The 13,487-nt window shown below is 53.0% G+C and overlaps 3 protein-coding genes across 3 annotated transcripts; all 3 read left to right on the forward strand.

Annotated features, from left to right (window-relative positions):
- Positions 1-867: 867 nt before the first annotated feature.
- On the forward strand, positions 868-4,270 carry PG997_009459 (Conidiophore development regulator abaA; the record flags this gene model as incomplete). The annotated part of the gene is made up of 6 exons (XM_066813774.1): positions 868-916; positions 973-1,311; positions 1,507-1,644; positions 1,706-2,392; positions 2,443-3,332; positions 3,398-4,270. 6 exons carry the CDS (start codon positions 868-870, stop codon positions 4,268-4,270), a joined length of 2,976 nt encoding a protein of 991 aa, XP_066665736.1.
- A 6,032-nt stretch (positions 4,271-10,302) lies between these two features.
- On the forward strand, positions 10,303-11,516 carry PG997_009460 (uncharacterized protein; the record flags this gene model as incomplete). Its single annotated transcript, XM_066813775.1, has 2 exons — positions 10,303-11,044; positions 11,131-11,516. The coding sequence occupies 2 exons, from the start codon at positions 10,303-10,305 to the stop codon at positions 11,514-11,516; spliced, it is 1,128 nt and encodes a 375-aa protein (XP_066665737.1).
- A 1,148-nt stretch (positions 11,517-12,664) lies between these two features.
- PG997_009461 (uncharacterized protein) lies at positions 12,665-13,376 on the forward strand (the record flags this gene model as incomplete). Its single annotated transcript, XM_066813776.1, has 4 exons — positions 12,665-12,740; positions 12,846-13,040; positions 13,146-13,194; positions 13,286-13,376. 4 exons carry the CDS (start codon positions 12,665-12,667, stop codon positions 13,374-13,376), a joined length of 411 nt encoding a protein of 136 aa, XP_066665738.1.
- Positions 13,377-13,487: the final 111 nt, after the last annotated feature.

A 13,487-nucleotide genomic window follows, 5' to 3' on the forward strand; every position in this document is an offset into this window, starting at 1 on the left:
CTTATGCATCGCTGGGCTAATTTTGTCGAACTTGCAAGGGCATGGCCACGTTCGTTCTCTTACCTTGGTAAGGGCATGGTTCATGGCGTATTTATCCCTTGTGCAGGGGACGTGAATCGGAAGCCGTTCCTTGAACCAGAATAACGGAATTGGCAAGGGCTGGCCCCTCCTGCGGGTCACATCCCATCCCGCTCATCGCCCCCTCGCTCGCCCTTTCTGGCTACTTCGGTGCACATGTACCAGAAGTCCCAGACACCTGCTCAACTGTATGTGTACATCATCAAACCAACATTCCGCTCCGCCGCCAGTATAGTGATTTGGCTCTTGCCGGCCCGAGTTCGCACTGGCTGGTCGGTATCGTCAAATTGAGCATTCTTGGGTAAGACTGTTGTCTCTTCTCTCCGATGATGTCCATCCTGGTCTTGTTACGTGCCAACCGGGACAGCTCCCCCTCGCCATAGTTACTTGGTCTTCATCATGGTGGCGCGTGTACTATTCGGAGCTTTCCTCGAGACTCCCTTGATAACTCCTTTGTGGGGTCGCTAGGGTGTGTGTTTGTTAGCAGGCAATAATTGCTATTTACCTCGATAGCCTATGTACATAGGGAAGACCGAGTTAAGTCACCTACTCTACAGTCCATACCTCTTATAAGTTGTGTGGCCTTCTTCCTCCATGCCTGAGATATGCTCGGGAAACCGACCTGGTTCATAACAATTAGTGACATCTTTGCCACTGCCATTCCTTTCTACATATCTGATCCCGCTTCCCAGCGTTCTTGACCTGTCTCGAGGCATTCATCTGAATTCTCAGTTCTTTCATGAAGCATTCTTCTTGTCTTCAGGTGCTTGACTTACAACAAAGCCCACAATGGAGCACCGAAGACCAGCACTTCCCCCTCAAAGGTATTCGTCTAGTGGTGACTACCCATTTGACAACCATCACGAAGTGATACAACCTTCAAGGACCCCCTAGGCGAATCCACGGGCAACGCTCAGCCGCAGAACATTGCTGCTTTGGCATTGTGCCATCAAGGACCGCTGGCTCTCACGCCTCCAGTTCAACACATCCCGACGCCACCTATTCTCCCAACACAGTCCGTCACTTCAGCATACGGAACTAGCTTGCGGGCTAGGCGGTCGTTCCACCGAGATGTATCGCTGCGGGACTCTTCGATGGCTCACTCAAGAGGTGGCCGAAACCCTATCTATGCGTGGAAGCATTTCCACGACTATCGTACCAAGGTGGCCCAGAAAGAAAGAGAAGGTGACGACCCAAAGTGGCCTATGTATCTCGAAGATGCGTTCCTTGACGGTAAGTCAGCTGAAGAGTCATTTTCTAAGTAAGGGGTATGCATGCACACGGACAAGCGGCTAACTTGGGCACAAGCAATCCTTCTTGTACCGATAATGGGCAGGCAAAAGTACAGTTCAAAGGGCACCTTGTATGGACGTAATATGTTAATCAGCGAATACTTGTGGATATGCCACTGGGTACTCTTCCCACCAGGTCCCGGGGAGATAGTTCCCGTGGGCAAGGACCGTGAGAAGGGACCTGATCGCCCGGCTCACCCGAAGTACCGGACAAGAAAGCAGGTTTCAAGTCATATCCAAGTGTTGAAGGGGTTCTTCACAACACTTCCCGTCTGTGAGTAGATCAAAGTACCAATTGCATCCTCGTAAGCGACTGACGGCGTGTTGCATTACAGTCCATTTCTTCTTCCCGCGGAAGAACGACGAGAAAGACGAAGACCGGAGGCCCCTGAAAGAAGAGGAAGGCGAGACCAAGTCGTTTAAAAACAACCGCGTCCTTATTGCACTAACGGAGGGGCGTTTACCAGAGGAGCGGCCAAATTACTCTTACTTTGGCCGTCTACTCGCAGCCGATTCGGAAGTCTTCCTCCGGCCAAAAACATGTCATATCTACACATCCCACTCCGAACTCACTTTGAGCGAGGATTGCCGGAAAGCTTTCACTGCGGATGGGACGTGCCTGAATGCCGATGCCTACGGCCCTGATGGCACCCGGCTCGAGTCCCAAGGCGACTTCCCGCATCTGGAAAAGAACAGCAACAAGAACACCAAGCGTGATGTACACCGCGGCGGCCGGGATGAGCCCCGCACCTACTTGCTCCATGAGTACACCGAGTCTCTCACACAGACCGAGTCCAGCTCTGTTCGGGATATCTCATCCAAGTGGGACCAACGCTTCCCCGACTTGCGAGACAAGCTCATGACAGCTCTCGACGACACACATCCCTCGCATGAGCAGACGGCGCGATGCGTCATGGGGCCCTGCGACATCATCCACATGGAGGTGGTTCTGGACCTTCATGGGACAAGCCAATTCCCTGTAGGCACCAACCTAGATGGGAGAGTCGAGTTCAATATCAGCCGTCCGGAGCTCGCCAACCACATGTGGCGTTCCTCAACTTGTGTCGTCAAGCCTCGGGAGTTGTATCTCGACGCGGCAGAGCCTCCTTTTGGGATCACATGGACACATGCCGTCCTTCGCGCCGCGGCAACGCTCGCGACACGATCGAGGTCGACTTTCCGGCTACGAGCTGGGCTAATATATTCTGTCGGTTGGCCAAATATGTCTCGGCAGAGCGAGAGAGGAAACAGGGGGAAAGGGGCAGCGAGCCGAAAACCAAGAGAGAAGGCGGCGGCAGCAGCAAAGGCTCAAAACTCCCTACGCCATTCGATATGCTAGAGCAGATCGCCATGTACCAAGAAATCTGGTCAGCGCCCAACGACGGCTCAAGGGACCCTAACTGGACACGTCGTTCCGTGGTGCTCTGGACCTTTTCGAACGTCCGCGCCAAGGTTGAGGAGACCAAGGGCAAGCAATCGAAGGATCAGTCGAGGGTAGCAGCTGGAACGACTTGGCGGTTCCTGTCGAAGCTGGATCCCATGTCCCAGTACCACCAGCAGCGAGCATACTTACCCGGCACTCCCAACGTCTCAAGGGACAGCATTATGTCTCCGGACCCGGGCTATCAGCACCACCTGGGAGCCGTGATGCACGAGAACTTCGGCTCTACCTACGACGTGACGAGCCTCGCCCTCCCAAGTCACCATCAGCAGCAACACGCCCATCTGGCCAGCATTAACATGATCGACGGCTTCGCCAACGGCCTGGCCACGCCGCCGCCCACAGCCTGCCTCCCTTCCAACAGCTATGCCTCCCAGAGCAGCTGCTTCGACACCGCTACCATTGCGAGCACGGACAGCCTGCAGCTGCATCTGAGCTTCACGGCGTCGGATGGCTCCGCAGATGCCGGCGGAGCGGCAGACCCAACGACCGATTCGTTCCTTTCGGGTATCGGCGTGCCCGTGAGCGCTTCATTCGATGACTCCTGGCCTGCAACGGCGAACGTATCTGGAGCAGACTCCTGCAGGGCCTCGATGCACCGCATTGGGCCACGACGTCATTCGGTGGCAGCCAGCGTCATAACAGCCTTGGCGGCTGGTCGATGAGCGCGGACGACATGGCGTCGATAGACAGTCATGCGTGGAATTCTGCTGCGAGCCAGCAGCAGCATCACGACGGGTCTCGCGATAGCACACCCTGGCACGAAGGGAAGGATACATTATGGGCTACGCAGGGTTCGTCAATTCAGCAAGGGGGCTTGGCTGTGCCGAGCTCAGGCACTTTACACACAGATACCTGGGCGGCAGCATCCGGATCTACTAGCCACGACCAACAACAGTCGTGGGCGATTCCTCAACAACAGCAACAGCAAACTCTCACGGACGAGGTCGGTAGGCCCATGTCGATAAGAAGCATGAGCAGCACTGGCACCACCTCAAACAGCTTGTGGGACGAAGAGCATCTTGGGTCGCAGCTAGAGACACAGCAGGACGATCAGCAGCAATTCCACCATACGTTCTCTTCGTCTGGTACACCAACAGTCACGATCAAGGATGAGGATCAGCAGCAGCAGCAGAGTCGACAGCATAACGATATTTACGCCCCCTTAGACCAACGGCAACATGATATCCTCACTGCTACCAGAGGCCGCAAACGCACACGTGAGCCAGATGATGATGGCAGTAGCACCTGCAGCGGTAGCGGCGGGAGCAGCCACGGCGTCGGCTATGGTGGCAGCAGTAACAACAACGAGTACAACGAAGATGGCAGCAATGGCTACGCCATGCACCCGTCCATGCGCAGGAAGCTAGTGCACCGGCCAGCAGCCGGAGTCACGGTCGAGGACGGGGATCATCACCACCACCATCAAAACGCACCACTACCCCCGTTCATGTCATAAGACACTTGGGTTGTTTCTTTCACTCGAAATCAGATGGTGCCTTCGGAGTCATTTCTTGCTCTTTCCACCCCGGCATCGGTGCCAGGTTTACACTCACCATGGTCTGTCATTACCCAATGACATTCAAGCTCGCCCAGCAGCTGCGCCTTGCAGTCCATGTCTCTCTCTCTACCCTATGCGAAGCGGGGTGGCAGGCACACAAGCAAGCAAGCAAGCAAACATAGAAGCGAGGGACTCGGAAGAGAGAGACCCTAGGTGAACTGCATAAGCGAGCAGCTTTTAAGGTGTGTGGATGCGGTCTCTAGGTGTACGAAAACTGTTGACTTTGGCGTTCAAAGGGATCGGTGGGATGGCACACTCTTTCATTGTCAGGTCCAGGGGTTTACGGTTCATGATGTGATACTACTACTACTACTATCCCTACTCGGCATCTACATGCATACATGGATGGAAAACGAGCGGGGAGGAGAATGGGTGAGGGGGCTCAGGAAGGAGCATCGATCGATCCTTTTTGTCTTTCTTCGCGAGTTCCCCGGCCAACGGATGGCGTCAATTGGAATGGGAAGTGCGTGGGGGGTGTCTGGTCTGCGCCCCTCTTGATGGAGCTCAACGACATCGAATCATGTTGATGCTCCTTAGGGGTCTATTTTGGAATTTCTCTTCTTCCTCTCGTTCATCCACTTTACGTACCACAACTTTACTTGGGGCTGGGGTACGAAGGTCGGTTCTTTCTTTTGTTGCTAATACTACTACGACTGGTGTACGCATACATGGACTGGAGTATGTTGTTAATCCCGGGGAGTGTTTTGTTTGCTACCCAGACCTAGGTGAAGGGCGATGACGGAGTTTGGGGTCGAAAACTACACGGGCGGAATAGGGTGGGGGGCATCTGTGTGTGTGTTGGTTTACTGCTTTCTTCCTTTCCGTTACGAGTATAATGTGGTTCTACTTTGCGAAGTGGTGGTGTGGTCACCGAAAACAGAAGAAGAATGTACGAATTTATTATTATCATCATCGCTTAAAGGAGCTTCAGGGGGGCAAGATATTCGGATCGCAAGAAAAACTTCGCTCTTTCTCTTTCACCTCTCATACACTCTCTCGGTCTCTTCTGGTCTCTATGGGAGGGCAAAGGAGCAAGGCGCTTAATGAAGTATGGTACCTTGCGAATAATCAATCGGGGTTGAACGGCATATCGCATCCCGTCATGCATTCCAAAATGACTGGGCCATACATAGCAGCACTCTAACCTAAGCGCCGACCAACAGCACCATGAACGTGAACCCCCTCTTTGCTTATCTATTTCTTTACCAGGGTGCTCTTGAGATAGATTAGCTATTTCTCGTCCCCTCCGTCGAGACAGGTGGGATGTAACATCCGCCTCGTTGATCACGAAGCCGACTGCAGGTTTGGATGCCATGCACGATGCAACTCGCATGCAGCAGCTCAGATCACCCAGCATGTCTATATGTTTGCTCGAGAAATCGACATCATCCCTCCGTGCGTCCTTCGTTACCACAAGCCTCGTTCAACATGCAGGTGGTTGTTTACAGCCATGGCACAGATCGACTTTGTAGTGCGACTTCGCAGTTGCGTATCTGAACATGGCCCCCAAAGGATGGATGGTTGGATGGGGTTGGACGTCTTGTTCGGGCCGTGGGCCCGGCCTTTTCCCGGTGTCCGTCCAGCTTTCTTTCTCTGTATCTGGTTCTGTCACGACCGCAAGTCGTGGATTCGCTAATTTATGCCCAATCCGAGTCGCTGTTGCTTGCTTGTGCCAATTAAGGAGGCGTTTGTGTGTGGATATTCTGGCTACGAGTGAACAGACACGGATGGGGAAGCCTGCGTTGCGGGAGAGAAATGAAAGCAGATTTGTGACCCTTGTCCGTCAGATTTGACGCCCAGACACCCGCTGGCTGGCTGCTTGCACAGTATGTAGGTACTGCCAGGGGGAAAAGTCCGAGAAGAAGAAGTTTGCTGTGTTTTGTATGCAGGTACTTACATGTCGGCTTTGTTTGAAAGGGGCCGAGGACCGGATGGGTGGCTGTCGGCGGTAGTTGGGGGAGAACATTGAGGCAATCGTCGATGAGGTCGCCCCATGGTAGCGCTTCGATATCGCAATCGCCAGGAAATCTTCCGATGATTCCGTCATGGCATGTACTTGGAAGGAGGATCCACGGGGATGGATATGGATGGCATCAATTTTTCATCCCTTGCACGGTCGACTACCACGGCGTACCAGCTGGACAGCTAATGAGAGACACGATGACCATGTTGTGCCACATTGGGTGTTACCCATTCTGGAGGATCTGCGAAACAATTGACGCCAGGCCGAAATCCCTTGTGCAAATCGGCCTCTGCTGCGCTTTTCTCCTCCTTTGCTGTGTTCAGGTGGACGGTGTTCGTATCTTAATTCCCAGCGCCCCACGCAAATCGTCTCAAATCTTTCGTTTCTGGTTTCACGCCGAATAAGGTTGCGTTGGACAGGGTGGAAGCACATGACAAATGGCTGGTGCTACCTCCAGATGATTTGACATATCGTATTGCGCCTTTCTGGACCGTCATTCGCTGCTACAGCGCTGCCACAGCTTGGTAGGCGCCACGAGCCGCGCGCCGAGCGAAAGGGCATTGTCTTCTGGTGAGTGATGTCCCTTTGCTCACCCAAGAATCGATACCAACTGGTTCAGCGGTTGACGTGCTCCAGGTTCCACGGGATCGGACATTGGTCCGCAACGATCCACGGAGATCAGCCATCTGAAATGGAGACACCGGATGATTTTTTATTTTATTTATTTCATACATACCTGGAATCTCTGGGGAAAAACGCTCCAATGTGCTGCAGTGTGTTAAGCATCGGTGAAACAAGAAGTGCAGCAGCCAACATCAGACGAAGACTCCGCGGCCACTCAACCGAGAACTCCACTTCGCGATAGAGGGAGGAGAGAAGATGCAACACTGATAAGTGGACTTCGGGTTTCCCAATCTGGTAACACTATCGCAACAATCAAAGCGAGCTGCTCTCGGGAGGTTCGTGCTGGTTGCCGCCTCGGCAATTACTGTTCTTAGCTGGATGTTATTAATCACAACTCTGGTGAGTCTGTTCCAATGCTAGTCGATGAACTACATACTACGTCGTACACACTTATAGTTGCTCTAGTGCATTAGGTACCGATATGATGGGTCAAGAGCCATTGCATCAAAAACTCGTGTCTGTCATTCTTCAATTCAATTCGGCATGTGGGCAACTTCGTGATTCATTTGTCATTGGTCTGTTTGCCCCGGCGATTAGAGAAGGTCGCATTTTGTTTCGGTGGTGCTGCAAAAGCCAAGACAATAGCCAGGGGTCAATAGGTTATACACCGCAAGGTTCTCCCGTTCATGGGATGAACCCAACATAAGAAAATATGCAAGAAGCAAACAGCTGCACAAAAGGCCGCAACCCAGCGGATGGGGTCTATGTAATATGGAGCCCATGGTCAAGTTCCCGGTGCAGAGCAGAGCTTGATGATATGTAGACCGCGGCAGACCGGGTGCTGCCTTTTGTCCAAGTTATGACAGCCGACAGGTTGGTCTTTACCAGGTAATGCGAGCCGTTAGGATGGTCTGCGCTCTCTCCCACTGCAGGGGAATGGCTCCACAGTCACGGCCACCAATATGTCTCGTACGAATCCCACATATATGGATGACCAGACTAACTCCTGACCCGACTCCTAACAATAGATGCAAATGCGGCGAAAGAAACGATCTGCAGTGGACCTTTCAGAGATCCAGGCATGAGAAGAAGAAGAAAAGAAAAAAATAGCAAGACGAGAAGAGAGGAAGAGGTAGAATGGAGTCGCCAGGAAGTTGCTTGCTCCGCCAAGACGGCGCCAACAGAACCAACCAGAGAAGAGCAACCGTCTACGGGCAGGCAAACCTGCTGCACTGCGGCTAAGTCATTTCGTTTATGACCCGAGGTAGAGACCCGAGGTAGACTCGGGCGGTCGTCGGCGCGAAGACGGAGCAGGTGTCAATATATAGATTCTGTGACGCGGCAAGAAACACGCGCTACGATGAAAGGTGTCGTCGTCGGTCTATCATCTGCCTACAGTGGCATCACGGTCAAACGAGACTTCTGGCAATTGGCACTGAAGGTAAATTAACATGGTCTCAAGAAATGGCTAGCTGCCGCAGAGTCGTTGACGCTGCAGCCATTCAATCCCACTCGGCCAGTAGCAAGCAGGCAAGTGCTCTCGGGGGCGTTACGGCCAATAGATACAAGCCCGCATTGACTGGATGGCAAGCACCCAAAGAGGAAAGAAGGTGCCAGGGAGAAACACCAAAGTGGGGCGGTGGGCGGGTTGGAAAAAGAGCCTCCTTCGTCTTCGCGGGTGGTGTGGCGGTTAAGCGAGCGCAAGCTTCACTGGAGTCGAAGTACCACACCCTATCAATCCGGCCGAAGCGGTACTTTTCAGTGCCTGCCGGTGTGGTTACCTGCATATTCTCGAACACCGCCAGCTGCCCCGTGCTTCAAAGGACTTGTTTAGATCGCATTATGCCCTTGCAGATGACACGTTCTAGCCTGATCAGGCCTGGGAGCCGCCCGTGGTCGGTTTTGATGGGATGAGATCGACCTCGGGCTCCTGGCAATTGGGCCCTCCCTTGTTCGCCCTCCCCGTCTCGCGTTGCCGCCGCCCACAAGTGCCAGCTCCACTGAGCGGGGCCATTGTAGAGTACCTCCTAAGGTTAGAGAGCAACGACTTCTCGACCTCCCGACCTCCCGACCTCGACAGCCAGCGACAAAGAGACAAGGAGACAAGGAGACAAGCTCGACTGCTCGAGTCCTGTAACCTGCAGCAAGCCGGAAGCTCCTTCGAGAGCCGCATGAATCTCTATCGACCCGGGCCACCCTGGTCAAGCCCCCGTCCTCAGGTCCCCAGCAAAAAGAGGCTAGAAACAATCTCGTCCAGTCGCCTCCATCGTCGTCCGATATCCTATTGCAACCTTTGCAGGGGCTGTTCCACACCATCACTTCTCTGACAGTTCTTCTCACTCTGCCAATGTTCCTTCTTCTGCCATCCCGTCCCGTCCGTACATGTAGCTCGACACCGTGACCCGAAATATATGTGGCTAAATAAGGCCCATGGCTCCATAATCCGACTGCGAGTCCCCGCCCACGGGATTATTGGGTAGGAATCGAGAACTCTGCGCGTGTAAATCATAAAGAGGGGCCACAAACAAGAGTCATCTCCGCCTAAGCTTTGGGTAGGGCTCCTCACGTACAGGAATACAACACTGTAATAGCAAAGGGTCATCCATCATATTGACAGGGCCAGAACCATATCGGCCGGGCATTTGAGTAGAAAGATCTCACAAGGTGTCAAAACAAAGAAACATCTCCCTCACCTTTCTTCCTCATCTGCCACAGCTTCCAGGCATCAAACTACCATCTATCCCGCCCCGCCTCCAGCTTTGTTCTGCCTCGGCCAGCCTGCCTCCTGCCTGACATCTGGACCTCCCAGACCTCGCCCGCCCAAGGCCTCATTCACCCGGCTCTCACCTTGTCCTCACGGCCAGATCACCCGCCCGCATTGTTCGCCAGTACGGCCTTTGTCCCGCCACTTCGCACAAAGATGCTGTAGTCGAACAAAGGATTTCTTCTTCTATTTCTTTTCGTGATTCAGCTTGGTCTGACCTTGAACGCTGTGCGTGTTATTCCGCTGGGCGACATTTTTCACATAATTCTGGTTTGCACACATCAAGCTGTTGCAACCTTCTCTATTGTTTGATTCTCTCATTCGATTTTCAAAAAAAAAAAAAGCAATCCTTGGACGGATAAACAAACCCATTCTCTTCGAAAAAAAAGTGGTCGACACAAATACACCGACACCTCAGCGTCCGATATCTGTTTTCGGGCACGACTTTGATACTTCAACCATTCTCTACACCTCTTCTCGCAGGCAAGAAGACTTTCCTTCGACTTACATCTGGAACAAAACTTCGACACAAATTCCCATTCAGCAAGACAAGACCTGGTCTCAACCGACATTGTCAGCATGTCTTTCTTCAACTTCACTCATGTCTTGGTGCTGCTCACCTTGGTTCGAGCTGCCATCAGCCACTCTTGGATCGAGCAAGTCTTCCGAATGAACTCGGATGGCTCGTTTGCCGATAACCCCGGTTACGCCCTTGGCTACATGCCTCGCACTCCTGATTTCTCCGATGAAAATGTCCAGAACAAGATCATCGACCCTAAATCAAACCCTCCTGTCTGCCGCCAGTTCAGTCAGGGTGACTACCTCAACTCCAACTACAACCCTCTCCAGGCTGCTGCTGGCGACTATGTCGCTCTGACGTACCAGGAGAACGGCCACACCACCGACCCTGAACTCACTTCGCGTCCCTACCGTGGCGGTCTCACTCACGTCTACGGTACCCTGCAGCAGAAGGCTGGCGACAAGCTGAACGATGTTCAGAAGTGGAATGCCGACCAGACTGGAGGTAACAAGAAGGGCAAGCTGTTGGCAACTCACTACTTCGATGACGGCCAATGCTATCAGGATAGGGGCGCTGCCGGTCCCCAATTCCCCATCTTCATGGAGCGCAAAGGCAAGTATGGTCTCGGGTCTCTCAACTGTCAAACGGATGTCCAGCTGCCCCAGGACTTGCCTGAATCCGGTATTTACACCATGTACTGGGTCTGGGACTGGCCTCAGAAGCCAAACGAGGTGGGCTACGTCCCCGAAATGTACACCAGCTGCATTGAGATCAAGCTTGGACCCGCCTCTGCCAAGGCCAGTTCCTTGAAGCAAGGCATCAAGTTCGCCAAGCAAGGCAAGGTCGATAACATGGGTATCGCATCCCAAGTCAACCGTATGATTGAGGCTGCTACCCTTGGCACCGGCACAGCATCTCCCCTCCTTACACTGGCCCTACCGCCGGCAGTGGTAATGGTCCCGTTGCTTCTGCTTCTGCTCCTGCCCCTACCCCCACCGGCAATGGGTCTTCTATGCCCTCTCCCACTGGCGCCAATGGTATCAAGACTGTTACCGTCACGGCCGATCCTACCACGGTTACCCAGTACAAGACGGTCACGGCTGGTAGCGGCAACCAACAGACAGGTCCCGCCACGGCCTCGACGCTCCAGACTTCCGTTAAGGCCGGAAGCTCCGCTGCTGCACCGACCAACAATGTGCCTGTCTCTACCGTCACACCCTTCCTCAAGGTCCGAGCCACCGGCAAGGCCCGAAGGGATGCTTCGGCCCAGTAAAGGCACCTCGCGGCCTACCTTTCACCTACACTGTACTATTTTTTTCAGCAGTACATTTTCTTCTCCTTCAATTTTCTATGTTCCAAAGGACCACTGCACGAATAGAGTTAGGCGACGATTGGTCACCGAGGAGAGCCTAGGGCCTTTTTCTTTTACCACTTGGTAAAGCCCGATGGCAATTATGACAATGATTTGGCACGACAAGGGAACAAGAATCAGGGCCCAAGGGGAAAGGCACAACGGAAAGGCGTTTTATTTGAGAAAGGGGGAAAAGAGATACCCATTTTTGTTTTTGAGGAACGGTTCATTGCATTGCATTGGTATGGTATGTCTTGCACAAAAGGGGAATCGGCGTTCAGGTACAAAACAAGAATCGGACAGTACATACATAGTTCATGGTTGACACCCTTTGCGCACACATTCATCCAGCCGAGCTGGTCTAGGCGGCAATTCATTCAGTGGAAATATAAGGAGCATTCTGCACACTTCTGACTCCTCTCATTCTGTGTCTGTGATGTGTTCATACCTGCGCGACACTTACCCACACCCACCCACAGACTCTCTTTCCTACTGTACAAGAGCCATGTAATGTTGCAGAAGCATCACCACCACTATCTCATGCCCCCTTGGTAACTCACTTGGGGCCGGTTTTCATGGCACTTCCCTAAGCATTTGTCAAGTACCACGGCAGCGCCGGTTCCCACCCGCATGTCCCACGATTACAATTTTCAGCCCAGATCGTCCAGCCTGCTGCATGCGTGCAGACCGGCTACCCTACCCAGCCGCTTTGGACTCAGTCCAGGACCTGGAGCTGTCTTGCGTTACGTTCTGTTTAAGCACTATGAATAACTACCATATGGCTATGATCACCTTGCCTAATTTGATCATAGCCGCAGTCACCATGTTGGTTGCGCTCGACAAGAAGAGGTGTAATCCCTATCGCATCACCTCATCATCACAACATCACATTATCGCATCGTCGCATTATCGCATTATTACATCATCGTAACGATAACAATACCAAGACAGCCAACCGCATCTAAAATGCCCCAGGTCCTGAGTCCATCGTAAACTTCACCTTCATAGGAGGGAGGGCTACTAGATGTACCTGTCCTGTCCTGACAATACGAGCCAGAACGCCATCGAAGATGCAGTTTGTCAAGTCCATCCTGTTCATCGCCTTCATCATGGGCGTCGCTCATGCTGCTGCCTTGGCCGAAGATGGTCAGTTGGTCCCTACCCTATTAATCTCATCTCACTGTGACTTTCGTATACATACACACACACACACACACACACACACACGTTTCGTCTCTCCTCTCGACCTAGACATCAAGAGTCGGAGACCAACCGGAGCTTACATATGGCATTTCAAAACCCCAGTCGCCAAGTCCCATGTCATGAAGCGGAAGAGCGACGCCGGCCTGGGTCTCGCCGCCATGAATCTACCCCTCGAGAAGCGAGCGTGCACCGGCAGTTGCAAGTGTGTCAGAGGGTCCCCGCCGGGACTGTACTGCGGGATGTGTAAGTGTTTTCCCTCCTCCCACCCTTTTTCTCCTGTATACCCCTAATGGGGAGCAAAGATACTACTACTGAACTGACATCTCCCCTCTTCTTCACAATATGTAGGCAGTCAGGTTCTCTCTTCAGAAACTGGCCTTGACGGTCAGATATTCCAGTAAGCCCCCTTCCTATATTGCTCTCCCTGGTTCCAGGTGGGAAGGAAGGTTGTATGCTTAAACTCAAACTTTCCTGCTCTCGCGTGACAGATGCAACCCGGAAGGAGGGTGCTGCAGCTGGGGCAAGTCCAGCCGCTGCGCCGGCTCCGACGCCCAAGGCGGGACACACTGTCCCGAGTAGAAAGCCGAAGGAGGAAAAGGGCCTATGTACCCTCCCTTGTTCTTCTACCAAGGTTGCCACTTATGGCTCGACTGTCGAGGCTTTACTTCCTAGGAGTGTTCTATGTTGCAG

The sequence above is a fragment of the Apiospora hydei genome, assembly GCF_038363865.1.
Source record: "Apiospora hydei strain CBS 114990 chromosome Unknown utg000007l_segment0_segment0, whole genome shotgun sequence".
NCBI lineage: Eukaryota > Fungi > Ascomycota > Sordariomycetes > Amphisphaeriales > Apiosporaceae > Apiospora > Apiospora hydei.